At 31.3% G+C, this 22,317-nt stretch overlaps 3 protein-coding genes across 4 annotated transcripts in view; all 3 read right to left on the reverse strand.

Annotated features, from left to right (window-relative positions):
• Positions 1-4,311, reverse strand: part of LOC140452175 (GTP-binding protein 2) — a 28,048-nt gene extending 23,737 nt beyond the window's left edge. Inside the window, exons 1-2 of the mRNA XM_072546279.1 lie at positions 4,078-4,311; positions 3,636-3,822 (exon numbers count right to left, since the gene is read on the reverse strand). Of these exons, the coding sequence (XP_072402380.1) occupies positions 3,636-3,818 (183 nt within the window). The 5' untranslated portion in view covers positions 3,819-3,822; positions 4,078-4,311. The remainder of the gene's footprint in view (positions 1-3,635; positions 3,823-4,077) is intronic.
• Positions 4,312-10,040: 5,729 nt separating this feature from the next.
• On the reverse strand, positions 10,041-13,601 carry sau (Golgi phosphoprotein 3 homolog sauron). Its single transcript, XM_072546280.1, has one exon. It carries the CDS (start codon positions 13,538-13,540, stop codon positions 12,680-12,682), a length of 861 nt encoding a protein of 286 aa, XP_072402381.1. The 5' UTR covers positions 13,541-13,601; the 3' UTR covers positions 10,041-12,679.
• Positions 13,602-15,891: 2,290 nt separating this feature from the next.
• LOC140452467 (uncharacterized) overlaps positions 15,892-22,317 on the reverse strand; it is a 47,761-nt gene continuing 41,335 nt past the window's right edge. For both annotated transcript variants that reach the window (XM_072546748.1, XM_072546747.1), the window contains exons 4-8: positions 21,788-22,267; positions 20,954-21,126; positions 20,688-20,879; positions 19,558-19,821; positions 15,892-17,076 (exon numbers count right to left, since the gene is read on the reverse strand). In XM_072546748.1, the coding sequence (XP_072402849.1) occupies positions 16,675-17,076; positions 19,558-19,821; positions 20,688-20,879; positions 20,954-21,126; positions 21,788-22,267 (1,511 nt within the window). In that variant the 3' untranslated portion in view covers positions 15,892-16,674. The remainder of the gene's footprint in view (positions 17,077-19,557; positions 19,822-20,687; positions 20,880-20,953; positions 21,127-21,787; positions 22,268-22,317) is intronic.

A 22,317-nucleotide genomic window follows, 5' to 3' on the forward strand; every position in this document is an offset into this window, starting at 1 on the left:
TAAAACAAGCTATACTATTATTAATCAGCCACTGAATTATGTTCTCTTTCTTTCCTTCTATGCGGGATTTGAGTGTAATTTTTGATGAGAAGCTTACTTTCTGTGACCACATAAACTCTATTTCAATAAAGGCATCTAAGCTTCTTGGTTTCGTTACTAGGAATTGCAAGTATTTTTCCATTGATTCAACAAGATCAGTGTATTGTTGCTTAGTTCGAAATATTTTGGAATACTGTTCAGTTATTTGGTCACCTTACTTTCAGAACAATATTAATACCATAGAAAAAGTCCAGCATAAATTTTTGAGACATTGTGGTTACCATCTCCACACTACTATTGAAAATCATGATTATTTGCATATTAAACAACAATTATCTTTACCCTCATTCAAGAACCGTCGTGATATGTCAGGAGCTATATTTATATATCTGTACCATCTGTGAATAAGTCGATAAATCAAAAATATAAACTTTTCAGTATGGCCATTTTAAACATTTTAATAGTTTTGAAGAATAAAAAATTTAAGTTTAATTTCGTTTTCATAGAAATTGGTGGGTAATCATGCAACGAATGACGTACATAATTATGAGCTGCAAGTATATCACTTACGCTTAAAAATATCTAACTTACCCACTTATTCACGCCAAATTTCTGTGTTCTTATTGAGTTACTGACTTATTGTACTTACTATACATTAATTCCAATTTAACCATCAACTTTAATTGGAAAAGGAAACTAAAAAACTACTGATTATCTGCATCAAACTCTTCTAAATCGAGGTCTAAGTCTTGCATATCTGTAGTGGGCAAATTTTGGTAAAAATTATGAAAAACTTCATGGACAAGCGGCAAAAGATCAAGTAGGTCTTTCTTTTTCGCCTTATTAATTGGCAGAAGCTTGTCTGCGAGAAGGGGCAATGTGCTTGGTACAATGTGCTTTCCTCTTCTTTGGAAATTTACAAATTTAAAACGATTGTTATATTTCACTATTCCAATATAACTATTATATTGGAACCACTGCACTGGCTGCCACAGAAACTTTTCTCCATCAGTGTTAACTTTTTTAATGACTAATGCTCCTTTTCCTCGACTGCTGAAATCCAAGAATTCTTCTTGTTTCATTACCACTACTTTGAATGGTTTCTTCTTTTTGCAGGATCTTACCAGCTGATAACAGTCATTAGGGTGATTGATTTTATGTGTGTTCTCTTTGTTTCTTTCTCTATAAGAGCATGATCAATATCACAATGCCCACTGACCAAAAACTTGTGATTTATAACTTTGAGATTTGGTAGTTTTATGAAAGCGAAAGTGAACATAAAAGCGACTTTCTGGTTCTTATTTGGCCTCCGCAAGTATCTGAGTAGAAAGTTACCTCTTCCACAACATGAAGTTCCGATAAAAGGCGGTAAATACAAGAAGCTATCTGATTGTCACCTCTTCCAGCAGTTGATTTGTCCCACATAAAACATGTAACTTCATTTGTTGCTAAATCGAGAACAGTAAGGTTAAATGTCCACATTGGTCGCTTATAAAAGACAGTGTTCGCCGTTAAAAAGGAGGTTGGAAGGCACTGGTAAATATCAAAGGGCTAAGCTTTTTTTAGTGTCTGAAGCCTCAAACTAATTATCCACCTGTTTTGCCTCGTAAGCATTGTCTGCGAGCTGATGGTGTTTATCCCTCTCTTGTCTCAAATTCTCTTTCTCCTCTCCCTCCTCAAGAACTTTTAATTTTGTTTCGAAAATATCACATTTAGAACAAGTATTCTGTTTAGGTTTTTTTCGCATGTTAACTGCATAACCTTAAAACCAAAACTGACGGACTAGTCTTGAATATCTAGTTACTCCCTATTCAAATGTTAAACCCCCTACTATTTTGTTATGTTGATAAACAAGTAATTGAAGATACCAAGAAAAATAAAGCAAAATGCAACGTGCCCAAGTGGGTATTTATACATAACTAGTTCTTCACTGACTGAATATTATATACACGGATGATCAAGTCAAGATAGATTATTTCAAACAAATACTTAAAACTCTTTAATAGTAGAGAAGTCGATATACCGGTTCTGATAACAAATAAATCGTCAAATCCAAATATTCACAGGCTCCTACCAAGTAAACTCTTGCAAATTTAAATTACTCATTTATTCACCTGACGAAATTGAAAGAGAACTATTTCAAGATTGAGATATCTTGTTTTTATGAAAATTTTTGACTTATCCACTTATTCACGGATGGTACAGATATAAGATCATACATGGATTTATTGATTGTCCAAACCTGTTAAGCCAGATTAACTTTAATGCTCCCCATCCAGCTCTATGTTACCACAATGTTTTCAATATTCCTTTCCACAGAACAACCTATGGACATTCACAACCCATTGGATAGATACTTGGGTATATTAAATGTTCTCGATGTTGAAATATTCAATATAACTTTAACTCAGTTAAAAAGATCTCTTGCTTTGTGATATGTATCTTGGGATTGTTAAATTTTGTTCTTGTTATATTTTGTTTGTTTGTTTTTAGTATGTAAGATTTTTAGTCTCATTTTTTAAACTTTTAATATTGATTTTATATTATAAGTAATTTCAAGTTTTGAATCCTAACTGTGATATTGTATATTGTAATTTAAAATGTTAATGGGGTTATCCCTTGTATTAAATAAATAAATAAAATAAGACAAATAAGTAATTTACTTGGTAAGTTTCCTGCATGTTCTACACTCCCCAATTAAACCATTATTCAATAAAATGTTGGTTGTAATGTTTTAATTAAAATGCCACAATTTTTTATTTTTATGATCTACATAAAAATAAAAATAGAAAATAGTTTTTCTCTATAGTTGCCTGACGCTGTAAATTTTTCAGTTCACAAATAAAAATAACTTTATGAAATTGCAAAATACACTCACAATATAAAGCTAATAAATTTGAACAGTATTAGTACCATAGTAAAACTCGTTAGTATATGAATCATCAACTCTCAGCTTTTTATGTTTAACTATATATATGGAGTAACAAATGAGGAATTTATATATATTTATTACTAATAATATTCCTATACAGTTAAAGGATTCTACACTCTTATCAGTTGCCATTCGTTTTTATCTGCATGTGTGCATTGTTCTTATATTTATATTAAGATTATAATTTGGGATTCACATAAATAAATTTTTATTTTTCAGTAAAAAGCTCTTAAAAAAAGATATAAATAAAAAAAGTAAAAAAGATATACTTAAATAAACTTATAAAGGAAATTTATAACTCACAAACAGATAATAGAAGATAAGAGTAATGATGGGAAAATTACCCTAAATAAAAAACATTAATATTGTGTTACACATTATAATTTATTTCAGGAATTGCATCATTAGAAATAAATTCGGTATTATCTAATCTAACACTACAGGTATTCCCAGGGTTTAATTGTTGGTCAGTTTCTAGGTATATATTTATTTCTGATGTAATTTTAACAATTCTGTTTATTTCTGATGTAATTTTAAAAATTATTGTACTTCCAGCAATGTTTTTAAAAATATGTACATATATACAGATAATGAATACTGATAAAATTCAAGTAGAAACAGTAAATAATATTGTTTGTATTGTTTTAATTAATAAACTACCAACCTGTGTGACTAAGTGCTCAAATCTCTGTTTAGTGGGATTGACAATCTTTAATTTGTATTCAACATTTCCAAGCTGAGGCTCTGGGGGTAGCGAAGTCCTATTATTCATATTATCCAATCCAAATTCCTCACTGTGAGGACATTCATTGTAAGTAGGCTCAAAGAGACTAAAGAATGATTCCATATTCCTGAAATAATAAATTCCTTTGTACTAAAAGACTGATTATATCAGCAGAGCATATTGCTCATTATTAGGAAATAAGGTGAAAGTATTTTGGTAAATATGAGTGACTATTCTAAAGGACTGAAGGACACCAAGTATTTTTAAAGTTTGTTGACTTAAAACATCATTGACATCCAAGGGACTTGCTCTAATTAAATTTAATTTCACCATTTATTTATTATTACATAGTTTTTTGTTTGTATAAATATGTATTACTTACTTTGTTATTTTGGTGTAAAATTCAGGGTCAAATTAGAATAAACATTACAACAGAAACAAAACTGTACACAAACTTTAATGCATTTTTAGTTGACACTTATTTAAAAATAAATAAGGTAGTTTTAAACGCTTGTCATTTCGGAACGTTGCACAATAATATTATTAACAGACTCATACAAACGTATAAATAATCTACAAGCCTATTTTGAGAATGTATCCTCAACCTACGAATAGCTTCGCGTAAATTCGGCGTACAACTTCGTATCCATATCTGATACGATACAATGGTTCTTAATAGTCTAAGAGTTAGCAACATCAGTTGTCTATTTCAGCTTTTTCAAAATCTTAATAGTTCTAATGAGCGTTTCAATGAGAATAAATTGTGTTTATAATAAGTGGTAATTGCGAAAAATATAGTCCAAATGTCGCCAAGTACGTTAACAGCTGGCGTACAGAGATTGAGCAGAGCAATGCAGAGAGATAATTTGTAGCTTTATTCATTGTTAGATATATTTTTGTATAATTTAGGTATACTGATTTATTTAATTTAACTTTAATCTTTCCTATTTGTCGCTACGTATTCAAAATTTAAAGTATAATTTGTTATTAAACAAAAAATAAAATAATAATTTGATTATTTTATATCACTAGCTCTATTACTATAACTTTGATTCGTAGCTGCTCTGAATTTTTTCTGTTCTGTGTACTGGGCCCATTCTGTGGTAACCATCATCAATTTTATCATTTAGTTACTAAAGTTTGTCTCTCTCGGTGACATAAAAAATATATATCTCTTTTTTACTCTGAACTCGAACAAAATGTAAGCTATCATTTGTCACTGACATGACACAAGTGTCACTCCACACTTCAGTTGTCTATCCTTTGAGCTATGAGTTTTTGAGTTGACAGAAAACGTTTATTTACATTAAAAAAAAAAGATAATTTTTAGACCAGATAAATAGAGAACGAACAAACAGGTCAAATAATAATTACAGTAAATCATTAAAATATGCACACAGACTTATCTCCTCATTTGCATTCTGAAAATTGCAATGAATTAATTAAACTTCTAAGGCAGTGCCATAATGAGGTAAGGTTAGATGTGTAGAAGTTTTAGCAAAAAAGTTTATATCCGTGGTTCCATTCTACCGAATCTTGATTTTTCGAAAATTTACAAATCTTTACCTTATCAGGTTTATAAACCTATTATTGCATTTTATAAATGTATGATGGCAGAACATAAACAACTACCTATGAGGAAAAACAATACTGAAAGCGGGAGGCTCTTAAAAAATATCCGCACCACTACACCAAAAGGTATTCTACCCACAGTTTCACTTAACATATGATCTATTTAACAAAGCAGTGAACAGAGTTTCGAGAGGAAGGTTGAAGTAGAAAAACTGTAAATTATGAAATGGAAAAGCTTTGCGAACAACAAAATTGTAGACCTAAAAAGCCTATTATGGTCTGACTAAACTCTGGAAAGTGATGGAAAAAACTGACATAATAAATTATAGAGCTAATAAAAGTTTTTAAAACAATCTATTAACACAATAAAAATCAACAGGAAATAAGGTTAGCAAATAAAAGGTCTTACAACAAGGTTGCTGTTTTTCACCCACACTGTTTAAAATATTTTTAGAACAATGAAGAAGAAATGCAGAAATATGGGGCTCCCATACAGCACAAGAGTATGATATCCTTATAGTACATGACAAAAAAGCTTGTGGAAAAATGGGGATTAGAAGTAAATTAAAAAAACAGTATATTTGTATAAGAGGACAACAAATAAACCTTATTTAACATATAAATACATTGAAAAATAAATACAAAAACAATATAAATACCTGTGAATGAAACTTATCTATGACAGAACATTAAATGAAGCAATTAGAGAGAGGAATATTCAAGGAAGAAAAGGCAATCGAGTATTATGGGATAAAAATATAGTCAATACCACAATATTATATATAAATTTTTTTTTGTCATTCTTTATAACTATTGGAGTAGCTGAGTAGAGTAGCAAAAAGAATCTGAATATTATTCGTAGTAGTTATACAATGTATTAATGTGTAATCATTTTGTAGCACCCATTTTTAAGAATTTTTGGAATGTGTAATTCAGAGGATCACCAAATGATAAAATGTTTAAAGCAAGAAAGGCTCCAAAGGAGAAAAAGAAATTTTCAAAAGTCGTTAGAGACTAAAGAAAAATTGAAAAATATGTTCAAAGATGATAGACAACAAAAAGAACAGTTGTAATGTTTTATTTTTATAATATGTTATAGTATTTGTATATAGTTTCCTGTACAATAAAATATTTATTAGAAAATTGTTGATTATTAATTCCGCATATAGAGTGGAAGCAAAAGTTGGTCTATGAAATCTATTGTGTACTTTCTTGATTTTTATTTGTGGTAAGACCAACTTTTCACGACGTGATTCATCCCCCCTTGTGTCTGTGGCACATATATACTCAGTTGCTTCTCTGTAGGAGGATATATCACCACTAGTGATTCTACAATCACAGGTATAACTTTGATCGTGAGTTTTTATTCATTGTGATTTTTACCTGTGATTGTTATTTAAGAGAGCAGCTAAATAGTCTTATGTCTATGTTAATCTTTTCTTTTTTTAATTGCAACTGGTGGCATTTTTAAAATGTATGAGAGTAAAAATTATTGAATATGATACAAATACGATGAGTTACACAAACTCAATAAACTGAAATTCTAAATACCCTTTTCATTTTTAGATTATTCCTACTATCATTTCTCATTAGAAAGAGACTTCACAATACCGCCCATGGTCGGGTCTCTCATTTCACAACTTGTGACTAGAGACAAGAATGTGATATATCACATTTTAGCAATCAAGAACTACAGACAGAATAAAACCAAAATCACGGTATATTTTGTTGTTATTCACAGGTAGTGATTGTTACTTTCTAATCACAGGGTAGTGCTATTTAGCCCACCTCTAATCTCCACATTTAACTACATTATACTTCACTGCTTCCATGAACAATAACTTGTTATATATTATTTCATGATAGTGATGTTTCAAAATTGTTTTTTTTTATGAACTATAAACCTAATTCAAGATAGTGGCTAAAATCTACATTTTGGCATCAGATTTCTTCCAAAGTGTGATCACTACTTCAAAATCTAGTAATTGTTGAAAATTAATGCCTCTGACGTTGCGAAGCGTGACATTGCTCTTCTGCTTTCTATTTTTTATAGTCTTAGCTAGTTATATTTGTTATTTATGTGGACTAGGTACAGATGCTAGTTCTAGCTGTTTATCTTGTTTAGTACTGCTTTATTTGTTATTTGTTTGAACAGTATTTCTTTCAAGGGAAGTAGTCTTTTACGGCAGGTTTTTGTAATCATAGGCTTACAGGCCTTGGTCTGGAATTATTTTTCCTGGCGTTTCATCGACATAATCAAAGACAATGTGATAAGATAAAAGACAATTCCAACTATTTCTGCATGGTTTTTGTAATTTAAAGTTATTAATCCACGTGAAGTCTTTCCTCCGAATGGCTAAAGAGGGTGGTCGCTAGTTCTATACAGTGAATATAACCGAGTGGAAGCTAAGAACGACTCAATTCCTGGTGTTAATTAATTACCTAGCTTTTTGCGGATTAGGAACAAAAAAACCTAACAATTAAGGGCAAAAAACAATCATGTAGATATAAAGAACTAACAAACACGTTAAATCTTGTCTTGGTTTTAGAAAAATCTATGTCTGATACTAACTTTAGCTTTTTGGGCAATATTGCAACTTTTCTAGAATTCTTTCGACATTTTTACGAACTAGATTCATATCTATCACTGGATCTTTAAACGAAATCGGTTAATAAGGAAATATGTTTGATAAACATACATTCATCATTTATTTGTGTAAGTATTAAGAGATATAATTGTTATCAAAATTTTGTAGCCTGAAAGTAAATGAATTATAATAAATATTTTTAAAATCATAATTGAACATTGGTTTAAAGTTTTTTTTATATAAACGATATGCTGCTCCCATTTTAGTGTTTTTATTTTGGTATATTTAGTTCTATGGTGAATTTGGCTGTGGTTAAATAATCTACTAATAAAAAACAATAATCTTCATTATTATCTACAACAGCATTCATAATCCAAGTGAATTTCTAGTTACTTTTTATAAATTATTTTGGTTTCATCAATATTGCACTCGCGTTTGTAGACAAGAGAAATTAGTAAATAAAAAGCCTTTTTATGACATTCGTTGATACAGGTATCTAGCAATTGCTTTTGATAAATTTATTGATAACAATATGTACCTCATAAACAAAATATGCAAGAAATTAAACGTCACTTTTTACCCATAGTTATCATCAAATGTATCAAAAGCAGTGCTTAGATACATATATCAACGAATGTCACAAGAAAATCCTTTGTTCTCTGGCCTACTGCCAGTATCGTTGAATTCAGTCTTTTGTACATTTTATTCAGTTATACTAATCGCCACTTATGAATAACTAACGCCGTGGGGCAATTAATGAATATATTGACACTCGTGTCAATACAGTTTTCGTAGGAATGGTACGACAATGAGAATTTGCGTAGTTCTTAGAAGACGTCTACTATACTTATGATAACAGTCGGTATTCGTCAAATAGCAACCCTGGAGATTTTATAAGTCCAACTTTCTGACATGTAACACAACGATGTGTTTACCATTATGTTGGCGATCTCTTTTGATATTTCTCATTATCATCTTGCCATGTATGTTTAAGTAAACCCGTTCATCACAGAAACAATGCAGTTTTTAAATCCCTAATATAGTACCCCAATAGATTTGGCATTTCACAAACAATATCGCTCACTTTTTGTTATAACGTTGTGTAGTGTACTTACATAGATACATGTAATGTAGATTCTTTATGTGTTGTGATCTGTCATTACCATCACTGGTATATTTGCAGAAGATGCTGTTGCATTTGACAAAAATCCAACTATAGCATCTAACACTCTACACCTACAACTGAATGAAATCGAGATGTGGTCAAACAAGTGAAGAATTAAAATAAATGAAACAAAATCAGTCCAAGTGACTTTTACCTTGAGAAGAGACCAGTGTCCTACAGTTTCACTTAACAATATCCAACTTCCTCAATCCTCTAGCACCAAATACCTACGAATACATCTTGACTCAAAACTCAATTGGAAAGAACATATTCTTAAGAAGCAGAAACAAATTGACCTAAGAATGAAAGATCTAAACTGGCTAGTCGGTAGGAAATCTAAACTGACCCTAGAAAATAAAATCCTTGTGTATAAAGCTAGCATAAAACCTATCTATACGTATGGAATACAACTCTGGGGATGTGCGAGCGGGTCAAATACAACCATGATTCAAAGAAGCCAATCGAAAATACTGCAAACGATAACTGATCCAACCTGGAGGACTGGAATCACACAATAACCCCTTATTTCAACCTCTAATAGAATATAATGCCAATAGGAGACTGAAAAGGAACTGGCCAGCTGACCTGAGAAACACTTAAAGTGGTTTTGTCACTGGAAAAGACCTCTCCAAGCCAATAGGAGCCCTTTGCTCTGCAGACAGCAAATTTTGATTGCTAAAGAGTGTAACTAAATAAAAAAAAGGTCTTAGAGAACAGTATTCACAACAAAAAACCGTGTACATATGCAAAAAAAAACTTATATAGACATTTAGGTTTATTATATGTATGACATTTATCTAAACATAGAAAGTTAAATTAACACTAATACAAATACTTAAAAATGTGAAGTTGGAAACATATTTTCAGTGTACTATAAATTTTGAGTGTATTGTAACAAATTAATTATTTATTGATAATTATTCCACCTTGCCACATGCCATTCCACTGTTAATGTAAAAAAGAATGGTGCTCAAGTTAAAATATCGATATTTTTGCAATGTAAAAATAATTTACAGCAAAGACAGAATAAAATTATATTTAATTCGTAATAAAGCAATAACCATAATGCAAAGAAACTGCTCAACGATTGTTTCATAAAAACATTTCTTCAACATATCAATGAAGTAATGTAACATAAATTTTATATATACAACATTATCAACAGCTACATGATGTTTGTAGACCACTTTTAAATAAATTATTAGTTTTTTAGCAGACAATCTAATGACATATTTCTTTAGAGAATCAGAGTGATGGACTATCACAGTTTATACAAAAAATTTAAAGGGCCACTTAACATTATGGTATATGCTAATAAATATTGTTAAGTTTGTGGACAACCTTGAAAATTACAGCAATTTAAAAATGTATCTATGTTTTACGAATATTTTATCAAAAAATATTTTTTTGGAATACTGAAAATACTCTTGTATTCAACAAAACTTTTGTTAAATGTAATAAATTTAGATATGTAGTCTACTAGAATCAAGCAAATATACAGATAAGCACCACAAATAAATATGTATGGGAATTATTTTTATTTTACGATTTATTGTTTTTGAATGTTAATATAGAAATAGAACATAAAAAAAATTTAATTATACACTTGATACAGCACTACAGTATTTATAAACAATTAGTCAGACCATACAGTATCTAATAGACTCAACATAAAAAATAAGTTAAGAGATTCCATCAACTTTTATCGCAAAACTGATAATAATTTGATTTATAGTTTAGACACAAGCTTTAAGCCTCAATTTTTTCTTTGATTAAAATACTATTGCTAGTATAGTTTTTACTATATTACTGTATAAAGAGTTAACATATAGAAGAAAATTGTCAGCAGCATAAAAAAAGATGTTTGGTGAGGTAATGATACTGGTATATGCTAAAGATCTATTTTATTGAAAATAATTAATCAGAAACATGATTCTAATAATAATAACACAATGCTGGGGCCTCTTTGGGATTATAAAGTTGCAAAAGAACCAATACTTATTAATGCAAAAGAAGAATTTGTTAGTTTTATAACAGAAGGATCAATTGAAGGCAAAGGGGGAGTCACCTCTCTGCAGAGCACTTAATAGTTACTACTAAATAATAGGAGACAACTTTAGAAGATTTTAAAATGTATTTTACAGTTTTAGAGCTTAAGTAAAATCAAATAAGATGTTTACAATTAGGGACACTAAAATCTAACCCTATTTTCAAGGTTACCTACAAATCTAAAATTCTAAATTAGATAATTATGTTGTAAAATTAATCAATAAGAGGCTAAACCTAACAAAAATTTACAAAATAAAAAATTCAATATATAATATATTCTAAGGAAAAGTGTTATTTGGTAATCCTTTACCAAATAACATCCACCAAATTTTTAAATACATAATTTTTGAGGTACAGTATTTTCTTTATTTAAAAGTTGATCAATACTTATCAGTAAGAGCAAATAACAAGAGAGGATAAATACTAAAATGTTGTTTTTTCTATATGATTATTAAAAAAATATATAATCCAATATTTACTTAACTTCAAAGAATCGAAATTATCACATCTCACAGTTAAAATCCTAGTCATTCAGTACTGTTAAGCTTGCTAAGATTACTAGAGCATCTCTGTAATCTGTACAAGATTGAATACAGACTGGAATAATTCTGGATTAAAGTTATATTCCCAAATGTTCCAAATAAAACCAGAAATACTGTTTAATAAAACAGATTATAACAAAGTTGATACAAGAAAAAAGAGAAAGTTGGACAAAAAAAATGACAAGTATATATATATATATATATATATATATATATATATATATATATATATATATATATATGTTTAAGAAAAACAGAGAAAATTAAAGCAAAAACGATATTTTTGAAGGAATAAAGTTATTTTAAGAAATGAAATGACTTACGACTTGAAAATTTACTTCTATACAAAGAAATATCCCCTAGTTTAAATAAACTCCCTATAAAGAAATTAATATCCATGGCATTGAATTGAAAAATGCTCCTACTCAGTCAATAAGTTCATAAAAAACACTATTAACTGATATTACGAAATTTAGAAAAAACTAGTACTCTTTGTTCCCAGATCAATTTTTTGATGTTACATAGTTTAAAATTGTATTTAGTAGTGATACTTCATAGATGTCAAAAGTTTTTGAAGGAAACCCAAAAACAAAACTGAATATACTATGTTAAATATGAAAATAAATATATAAAGGTCCTAAAAGATGTGATACTTGGTAAAAAATATGAAAAAAGGGCATTTTGCAAATGGGATGAAATTTTAGATCAGTTTCAACTTCCTCCAAGTCAAACGAGACATTACAGTAATGTTCCAACTCTGAAATATAGACTAGGGAAATAATACTTTATTAACCCGAGAACAAAGAGTTTTACCAAACCAGAGTGTATTAGAACTATACAACCAGAAAATACATGAGAACAATATGTAGTTGTATAAGTACTTCAGCGTCCTAATGTTATTTCTAATAGTATAGTTAAAATGTGAACAATTATGAATACTATAAAAGTTACCTGTAAACCATCAAATAAACTTAAAGGTTTTAATTCTATACCTCAAAAGATCTAAAATTAGTTTCAATTTTGAGGTATTGGTCATTTGGCAAAAAATAACCATACTTGTTACACTTTTTATTTAGTAAAAGCAGCAAAAACAGCCCACAACACATCAGACGTGTTTGGTTTGTTGGCTTCTTCTTCAAAATTCAAATCTAGGAGTTTTCTTACTCTTTTAGTTGCTAATTCATAATCATCATCGTTGAGAGGTGCAAAAGCATTCTCGAGTACATCACTTGCATGTGCTAGGAATATCAGAGCTAACATCCTTTTATCCATCTGTTGAGGATTATTTACCCATTTGGAGAGAACAGCATCTTGAATTTTCTTGATTAATCGACTCTTTGTGACATTGTCTGTTAGGGGATGTGTGGTCATATCAAAAAATAAAAAATTTTGTTTTTCAGTGGTAAGCACACCTTTTTCAACTAAATTTTTTGCCAAACGTTCTCTAACATTCTTTAACTGATATCGCAATTTTAATGGGTTCCAGGTTTCTCCACTTAAGTATTCAATCCAACTTTGAACTGTTTCTGGTGGTTCCGTTTCCTTAAGATGTTTTAAAGCCTCGTCCAGAAGTACGTCTCCGATGGGGGTGTCACTTTTAATAATTAGTTTCCTTGCGAGAAGGCCTCTTCTTCTCATACCAGTTTTCTCCAGTTCGACCCGTCCGCGGAGCCCCAACTCGATTAGAATGCATCCTCTTAAGCCACTGGAAATGCAGTCATTCCAAAAAGACGTGTAACCCTCTTTATCTTTGAGACCAAGGAGCAGGACCTCTTCCATTAACGTCAACCTTGTTTCTTTAGAATCACCATCGTCGACATCTTCATCGCGGCTCGATTTCTTATCATTATTTTGTTCTTCTTTGTTTAAACCCTCACTATTTTCCCTTGTTACATTCCTTCTTTTAACAAATCCCTCACTACGATTCATTTTCAGAGTACATATCTAAATAATGTTGACGTTTACTAATGTTGGTTGAAAGGATCCCCTCCCACATCACCTGTCAAAAGTCATTTTGCAAATCAACAATTTTTCGCGATCATATACTTTAATTTTGCCGACGTCATTTCAAAACAATAATTATTTCTTTAATAAATATTTAGAAATTATGAATTACAATAGAAAACTCTAAATTAAAAATAACTGAAATTTGAATAAATAACACAGTAATAATATCTACAATTAGTTAATTACAGTAATCAATTACAGAATATTAACGAACAATTTTGTTACAAAAATTTGACAAGTCAAGAGATAAGAGAAAGGAAGACTATATAAACTAACAAGCAATAAGAGGAACATAATAAAGGCCTAATAAAGGAAATAGTTAAAACAAAATAAGGACAATTTGTACCAAAGCTCCTTTATATAAAGAAGAAATGGTATTCAATCCTGTGAGAAATGGCCAAGTAGTTCTCACGTTGAACCAGAATATTAATTTCTAAGGATAATTCATATATATCAGCACGTAAAATGGCTAATAGGACTTTTCATCTTAGTGTAGTTTTTACGCCAAACGGCAATTTACTAGACAGACAAACTACAATTTGAATGCAAGTAGATTCAAAAATCTTCCGTTGAAGAATTAGCTGTGATTGCAATTACCTATACATGCAAAAGGAAAGAAGGAAGAAAAAGCAGGTTTACTTCGCATCCAATCAATTTGAGAATAAGTTTATTTGAGTTCCATATTTCCGTTGGCAGTCGCTGTATTTGCGATCACTTAATTTATATACGAGTATGCAGGAATATCCTCAAAACCATGAAATATATTAATTAATGCTACAGACAGATGTTCGTTCGGACAAAATAACTCATACTAATCACAAATCATATCATTGGTGATACACACATATACAGATACGCAAAATCACGATTTAACTTGCAGCATATTTTATAAGATGATTTCGTATAGACGACAGTTTCTTTTATATACTCATAGAGAATGGCTCCATAGTAACATCCAGCTGACAAATTGGTAATTTTATCTTATTTGTCATTGCAATAAACAATTCAAAAATTGATAATCTGACAACTGGAGCATATATTTCCGACTCACACTTTGTTTATACAAAACTTCTTTCGACCAAATGTACCTTGAATGGGTTCGTACCACTTCAACTTCATTCCAAGTATCGTTTTGTTTCATGCTTATTGTTTATAATATTATAACTTCTTCTTACGTTTCTTTATCTACATGTTCAATTGCTTCTTCATATGTTCTTGGTTCATTAATACAAAGGAAACTTTTGTCGTAATTGTGTAAGCTCATTTTTATTGATAATTACAACATTTTCATGATTTCTTAGTTCGTTTTTTGCTCTTGGCCTTCTTGATCTATCGTTGCAATTTTTTTGTTATAATGCATGCATTCTTTGACTTTAATTCGTTTCCATTTCATTTTCATAATTCTTTTCTAAGGATAATAATATCTATAACTTTTTAGCGTAATACCCTTTTCTTCGTTCGTGGTATAGTTATTGATAAATATAGCGCATCTTTCTTAATTTGTATTATTTTTTATTTGTAAAATATTTAATTATTATCTCACATGTTTTTCAATTCTTGCTAAAAATGTCGCAACATCTTCATTAACAACATTTTGTAGCTTCTCCCAAATGTATTGCGCAGAATCATTACTTTTTGAGATAATATTGTTGCTATGATGCTTTGAGCCTTATTATTCTTTTTTTACCAAAAGTCTCAAAGCTTCAGCATTTTATGGCTTGATGACGAAACATTAACTGTTCTGAATAAGTCTAATGTTTTCATTTCATCACTTTTACTTCGAATTTCAACGTTGACCAATTTTGGGAATCTTCCAGATTTAAATTGTTGTAATTACTTTCAGAGTTTGTTAATAATACACTTTTCATTTTCGTTTTATACGTTATTGTCATCATTTATCTTTTTCTCCAACTGGTTTTCTGCACTTACTACAAAATATTTTCTTTATGGTACTGGGCCCATAACCTGATAAATTGATTGTATTTTGTCCTTAGAGGAGAATAAATGTAAACGACGATGAATCTTTTAATTCTCAACAACGTTAACAAATATGAACTCATAACATTAATTGACTTTCTATCTTTTTTGTATAAAAAGAAAAATATGACGTTTGACATAATCCACAGATAACTCTTCTTGATAACTTAAGGTCGCAGCTTAACTCAGATTTGTGGTATAGTACTTAGATATCATTGTATAGTTTAATTATAACCGATAAGATAGGTAAATCAAATAATTCCTGGTGGAGGGCCAAAAGAAATAAAACATCTCGATACAAATGTAAACATATTTATTTTATTCATTTACTTAACCTATTAATGTCTTCTTAAATGTTATTATTCATAAATAATTCGAATGAAAAAGAACAAATAAAATAACTAAGTTACGCGGACTACAACGTATCAATTATCTGTACATTCAATATACACATAACAACAATAAACCTTCGCAGTTTTTGAAATTTTAGTAAGGAATTGTACACCTGGTGTCAAAAATATATTAAATTGCCTACTCTCTTTGAAATCGACTGCTGGATGCAAGAACACTCCGATAGCAAGAACTCTTAAATGCGATCAACACACTGGCAGGAGACTATAGTAATATTCTTTCTTTTTAAGCTTACAGGTAAAGAATGGGTTATTAAAGAATGATAAGTTGTGAGTACGTTGGGATGCTTCAGTTTGCTCAAAACGAAAGAATACCATGAAAGCATAGCGCTAAAACGTCTTCGATGTTCACATAAGTTAGTTTACATCAGTCCATATGGCCACGTTAGCACAAAGGTCCTAAAATAAGTCATTTTTCGTTTACAAGGAAGAAAAACATTTACCACAAAATTCGAAAATGGAAGATCTCACGATATTTTAACGCTGAATGCGTTTTTAAAGTCTTAAATAAAATTTAGATGTTTATCCCAAAACTTGGACTGTCATTTTAAGCCTCTTTTCAGAATAAACGAGTCGTTTAGTCAATGTTTTGGGATAACATCAGTTTTCTCAGTATTCACAGGACTTGTATCTACAAGTTTGGTTAATACTTGGACTGTTACTATTAGCTCAACTACCAGGCGTTGAAGTTTGTTGTTGTGAGCCAGACTGTCCTTCTGTTAATGCACTCTCTACCCGTTTCCTGTGCGTCCCTAACAGCTCTGGAAGATCGTACGCAATGGCGATATCTAACCTATTGATTGGACAACCCCTGAAGTAAGTACATGTTGCTGATAGTTGCTGGAATTCATACAGTGGATTTAGTTTGAAAAAGTCTTTGTATACATCTGGATCTGGAAGATCGTAACGGGAAATGTTCGTGAGGGTAGAAAGTCCTTCGTAGATGTGGTAATCTTGAGGATGCTCTATGATTGCGTCAGCTACTTGTTTCCGGTTACCAAAGACCGATTTGTGATTATAGTAAGTTGTGAGATAACAGTCCACCATTTTGGCATGATTGCGTACACGCACCTAAAAATAAAAATAATAAGTAAAATAGCACAGAACAGGCAATAGCACATATTAAAAAACAATCAGGCAATTCCCACCATTCGTTAACACATTGGCTACCTCAAGGATCACCGGCTATCATAACTAACAAATTACAATTGTGCCATTAGGATCACCGGTGTTACTTGTGCGCATTTAACTTTCAGAATTATTATAACTCAAATAGTTTTACTGTGACACACTAGGAACCCATCGTTTGCTTCTTTTTTTAGGCGTTATAACGTCGTAAATAGCTTGTAACGACATTTGAGAATAAGGCGTTGTAGAAACGATTAGTGGCATTCATTATCAAGTTTTTCTACGGAATTAGCAGTTTTTTTTTGGTGAATTTGAAATTATATGAAGTAAGTATATAGTTTATTCATTTTAGAATCTTGTTGCTGAAGTATTATTTGAAAGGATAAACAAAATATTACTGATAAAGAAGATGAATGTAACAGTGATTCAAGCTTATTGGATGGAAATGCACAACAATCGGTAGAATCTAACGACCAGCAAAATAATGACGACGAATGGTACGAAGTTGACTGTACTCATTTACGCCTCGATATACAGTTTCCTGGTAATAAATCATATGTCTATGATGATCTTCTTCATAGGGTGCCTGTCCGTTTCTCGAACGTTGGCGATCATTCTGGCTGTGATCACTTTGTTGATTGCTATACGGAATAGCTGTGTTGAGGTCTTTCTATACCATGCTCTGAGGTTAGCAAGTCAGGATATTCTTCTTCGTACTGGGGCTCTTTTTCCTTCAATTTTACCTTGCAAAATGCATTGGAGTAGCTCGTTACAGTTGACGCCAAAACTACAAACAATAGGAAGAAAAGAAATCGTTGTAACCAATGTTACATTGAAACAGTTGCAATAAAAGGCATTAAAGAAGCTCAAAAGAAACCCAAACTTGTTTCTACATTTTGTAATGTGTGCGAAAAATTTTACTGTGTGACATGCTTCACTAAAAAGCATTAAGTCATTGAAGATCACCGGTGATACTAGTAGCACATACGTGTGTAATGTGATACTGAGTACCATTAGGATCACCAGTGACCTTGCTATTTTTTTCAAAAAAATTTGTAAGAATGTAAACTTTGTATTATTAACCATTTGTATGAATAAATATTGTTTTGTAATTATTTTTCACTTTGGCACCTGGGGAACTTAGCTAACACTCTTATGGTGGCAGCCAATATGTTAAGCGGTTTCAGTAGCGTTATGGTATAGTTTATTACTTTAAAACAGTGGCATATTAGTGGAGTGTTGGTATAACTTAAATTTTAGAAATACAGACACTACTATTATTGAACAGTTTAAAAATAAGTAGATGTAGTTCCTATATGGTTGGTTCCACAAGAAGCTTTTTTTTGTGTGAGAGTGGAATCGTACCTAGCGTGTGTTGAATTCAGGATAGATGGAGTACATCCGAACGCATTGCCCTTTGTGGGGAGCCTTGCCCTCGAATGCATCCATGGTACCCTGCCTACCAACTAATACCTCTCTCGGCTTATATGCGTGGCATGTCTTTCCAGACCGTTCAATCGCGGTTGAGGCCGTCCGGTATGCGTAGACGACCCGTAACAAAGCTTTCCTTTATGTTTTTTCCAATATTAATTTATACTTCAGTTTTTTTAGTACTTGATCTCATATTGGTGAAGCATATACAATTCCTATGTTAGGAATATTTCTTGCTAGTGCCACAGTTCTTTGATCAGTCTTATTGGCGACATATTTGACACTTCACTAAATATTCGCTTCCAGTCAAGCATATTTCACCTTTTTTACTGGAAACATTCTTTCTCCTTCCAGCATGAAGGAGATATGATCCCTGTCTTTTGGACCTTTAAGTATAATTGCCTCTGTCTTTGTAAGATTAATTTTAGATCTCTGTTTTCCAACCAAACTTTAACTCTTTCTAATACAGTATTTGCCAAGTCCATGTTTAGCCAATTTTCATTGTAAAGTTTGCCAGTTTGACCTAAATTATCATTGTGGTCTACAAGTACTACGAAGTCTTCTGTGTATGCAACGGCCTGTATCCCTTTTCCCAGATCTTGTTCTAGAATGTCGTTATATAAGATGTTCCACGGCAGCGACACCGAGCTCTATGGCACACCCACCGATGTCTTCATTAGATTGTCCTTTTCTATGCTTATTTGCCTTTTTGTGAACTAAATTTTAAAGGTATGCCGATACTTCTAAGTTTCTTAATATATTTATTATTGTTTTTCAGCTTGCACAATTAAAGGCATTCTTGGTGTGTCTAAAGAAGCTGGAAAAACATAGATGTTCTTCTTTCTAGCCAAAAACAAGGTATTTGATAAAGAAGAGCATGAAACCCTCACAAAATTTTTAAACTTTTGATAAAATAGTTTACAGAATGATGATGATAATGATAATGATAAAGTCAACAAATAAACAATAGAAAAACTGTGAATTTATACTTACAGCGAATCTACGTGCGCTTGCTATTTTATTTTCAATTCTTTTGTCGACAGCCCCTCTCAAGTCTCTCAGAAAAGCTCTTTCCTGAGCTTGCAGTAGTCTTACGGGGGCCCAAGGTTCGTAAGGTCGTGACCATAATGAGGTTGTGTACATAATTGGAGGTTGCGGAGATGACATCAAAGGAGAAATGTTCCATATCAAGGCTCCTTGCACTCTCAAGAGCTCTTCTGGTTTGACTCGGTCGGCTTTGTTAAGAATAATACGGGTCTAAAATTGAATTTTAAATGAAACATTTTTTAATATTCTAGTAGCCTTTTGTTAGTCATGATTTTAGTTAAGATTAAAGATTGTAAGGAAAAGACAGTTAAAATTTGATTTCACATACAGTGCATCTGTGTATCCGCTTATATGTATTTCGCCCTAATAGGGCTCATCAGAGACGGCTATTCACAGTCGCTCTGAACGTGAAAATAAATCTTTTCTGTCTTAAGAAGCAACTCTAACATGGCTTCGTATAGACGCAAATAGCGACATCTTATATTAAAATTCGTAAACTAATTTTCGAAAACAAATTCAGAATTTTGCTTTAATCTGTGCGTTCTAAGAATTGCAAGGCAAAACAGACGTTGATAAAGATGTTATTAGTAAATTAGTCAAACAATATATTTATTACCGACCAATTCTGTAATAGTCACTCTAAGAAGAAGAAGAGAAGCTAAATGTTTCTATTGGCGGTTTATAGACCCGTGATATCTCCACTCTCGATGGTTAGCACTTTAATGTTGTTTTGTGTTATTCTGCCTGCCGTTATATACTGCATCGGTTAGTGACTAATGAGAAGGTGCTTATCGATGTAGAGGTTTGCCTTTATCTGATTGGGAAAAGAAAGGAAACCATCGAGGTGTTGATCCCAGGCATTAAAGTCAAAACATCTTTTTGTCGCAGTGTGAAAAGGGTTAGAAGGCCAAGTAACCCCTTAGAAATACACTAATCTTGTAGGTGTAAATAAAAGGAAAGGTTTTGTTTTCATTTTTTGAATATGTTGTTATATTATTTAAATTGGAGTTACAGCTTGGAAAGAAAGTTACAAAGTGGTAGTCTAAATGACGAGTAAACATATATAAAATAAATACCTGGTGTTCTCTTCCTTTAAGTTGATCTAGGATTGCTTCTGTTTCTGGTCCTACGTCTAGCTTCGAGGGATCGTATACTAGGAATATAATGTCACCTCTATCGATAAACCACTGACAGGCATCATTAAATGGAAATACTCTTGAAACTTGCTTCCGAACTTCAAGAATACCAGGTATTTCCACAATGTTAACCTATGAAACACAGCAAAATATATTAAATATATTTTATTTGCAGTTAAGATTTGTTACAATGCTGATATACTAACTTTTTCTAGCAGTTTAGAAGGTAGCTTGACACCTCTAAGGCGTTCCTCTAATCCTTGTCCAAACTTTTGTAATCCGGAAAATGTGAAGTCAGCAGCTAATTCAGTTCCATCAATTACCTCTGGCTCTTCACCATACATCAAAATGTTAAAATAAGCTGGCGATGGTTCAGCCCCTAAGCAAAGACATTTAAAGCAATATTAGTATGTTTTACAGCTTATAAATATAATATTTCGCAAAGATATACCGTGGCTGATTTAATTAATAGAGTCATCTTATATAAGTACCTAATGCAACTTTATATTTTTAAAAATTATATAACTAAGCTGCAAAATAAGAAACTGAGAAAAAATGGTATTCTGAAATGGGTTTCATGAATAAATGGAAAGCCAATTGGCTGTAGTAAACAGGTGTGCAACAGAGGATTTCCGAAAAAATGTACAATATATATATATATATATATATATATATATATATATATATATATATATATATATATATATATATATATATATGAATGTTTACATTTATGTTTTAACACTTTATATTTAAAGTATTATAAGAACAGGATGAAAGACGAAAAAGTGGTGGGAATCATTCGAAATAAAAATTATCACTAGGACTTGTAATATAATGTGCCTAAAATCAAAAAGGAAGAAAAAGAAGAATGTGACATAAAACTAGGAAAAAGAGAAAGAAAGCTTTATACCTGAGATTAAAAGATAAGTGAGAGACTAAGTGTGATGAGATAGCCCTTAGCCACCAAATTTACATAATCACGAAGCTCACAATCTTGATCCAGTCAAAATATAAGAAAAATTAATAAAATTAATTACCTGTCCTTAACGAGGTATCGTTATATTCGTTGTTAGTGAGATAGTTTATAATTGATGATTTTCCTCCACTCCATGGTCCCATAAATAAAATTAGTGGCTTGGAGAAAATTTCCGAATCACCGAAATGCCTGTTACTTAGATCTCTGTATTTGTACAAAACTTCTAAGGGCTTGATAGCATTTTCATAAAGTTTCTTAAGATCTCTTAACGTTATTTCAGAGACCCTGTTAATCACTGTTTCTGTATCTGAAGATTGTTCGTCGAGCTTAAGAAGTTGTTCAACGTGGTCTCTAGGTCGTAATTCGCTTGGAATTTCCGTGTCAAAGGATAGTTCCTCCACAGGAGCACCATCTTCCCCACTTTTATTGTCATCAGTTGCCTCGTTTTCATTGCTATCGCCACCATCTTTTTCTTTAGAATCTTTTTCGACTTCTGCAGACTTATCATCTGCATTCTCTTCCGTGCTGTCACGCTTAACATCTACAAATTCAAAATTATGTAAACTATCCAATACCTAAGTTGAAAACTTA

Source organism: Diabrotica undecimpunctata, chromosome 10, assembly GCF_040954645.1.
Source record: "Diabrotica undecimpunctata isolate CICGRU chromosome 10, icDiaUnde3, whole genome shotgun sequence".
Lineage (NCBI taxonomy): Eukaryota > Metazoa > Arthropoda > Insecta > Coleoptera > Chrysomelidae > Diabrotica > Diabrotica undecimpunctata.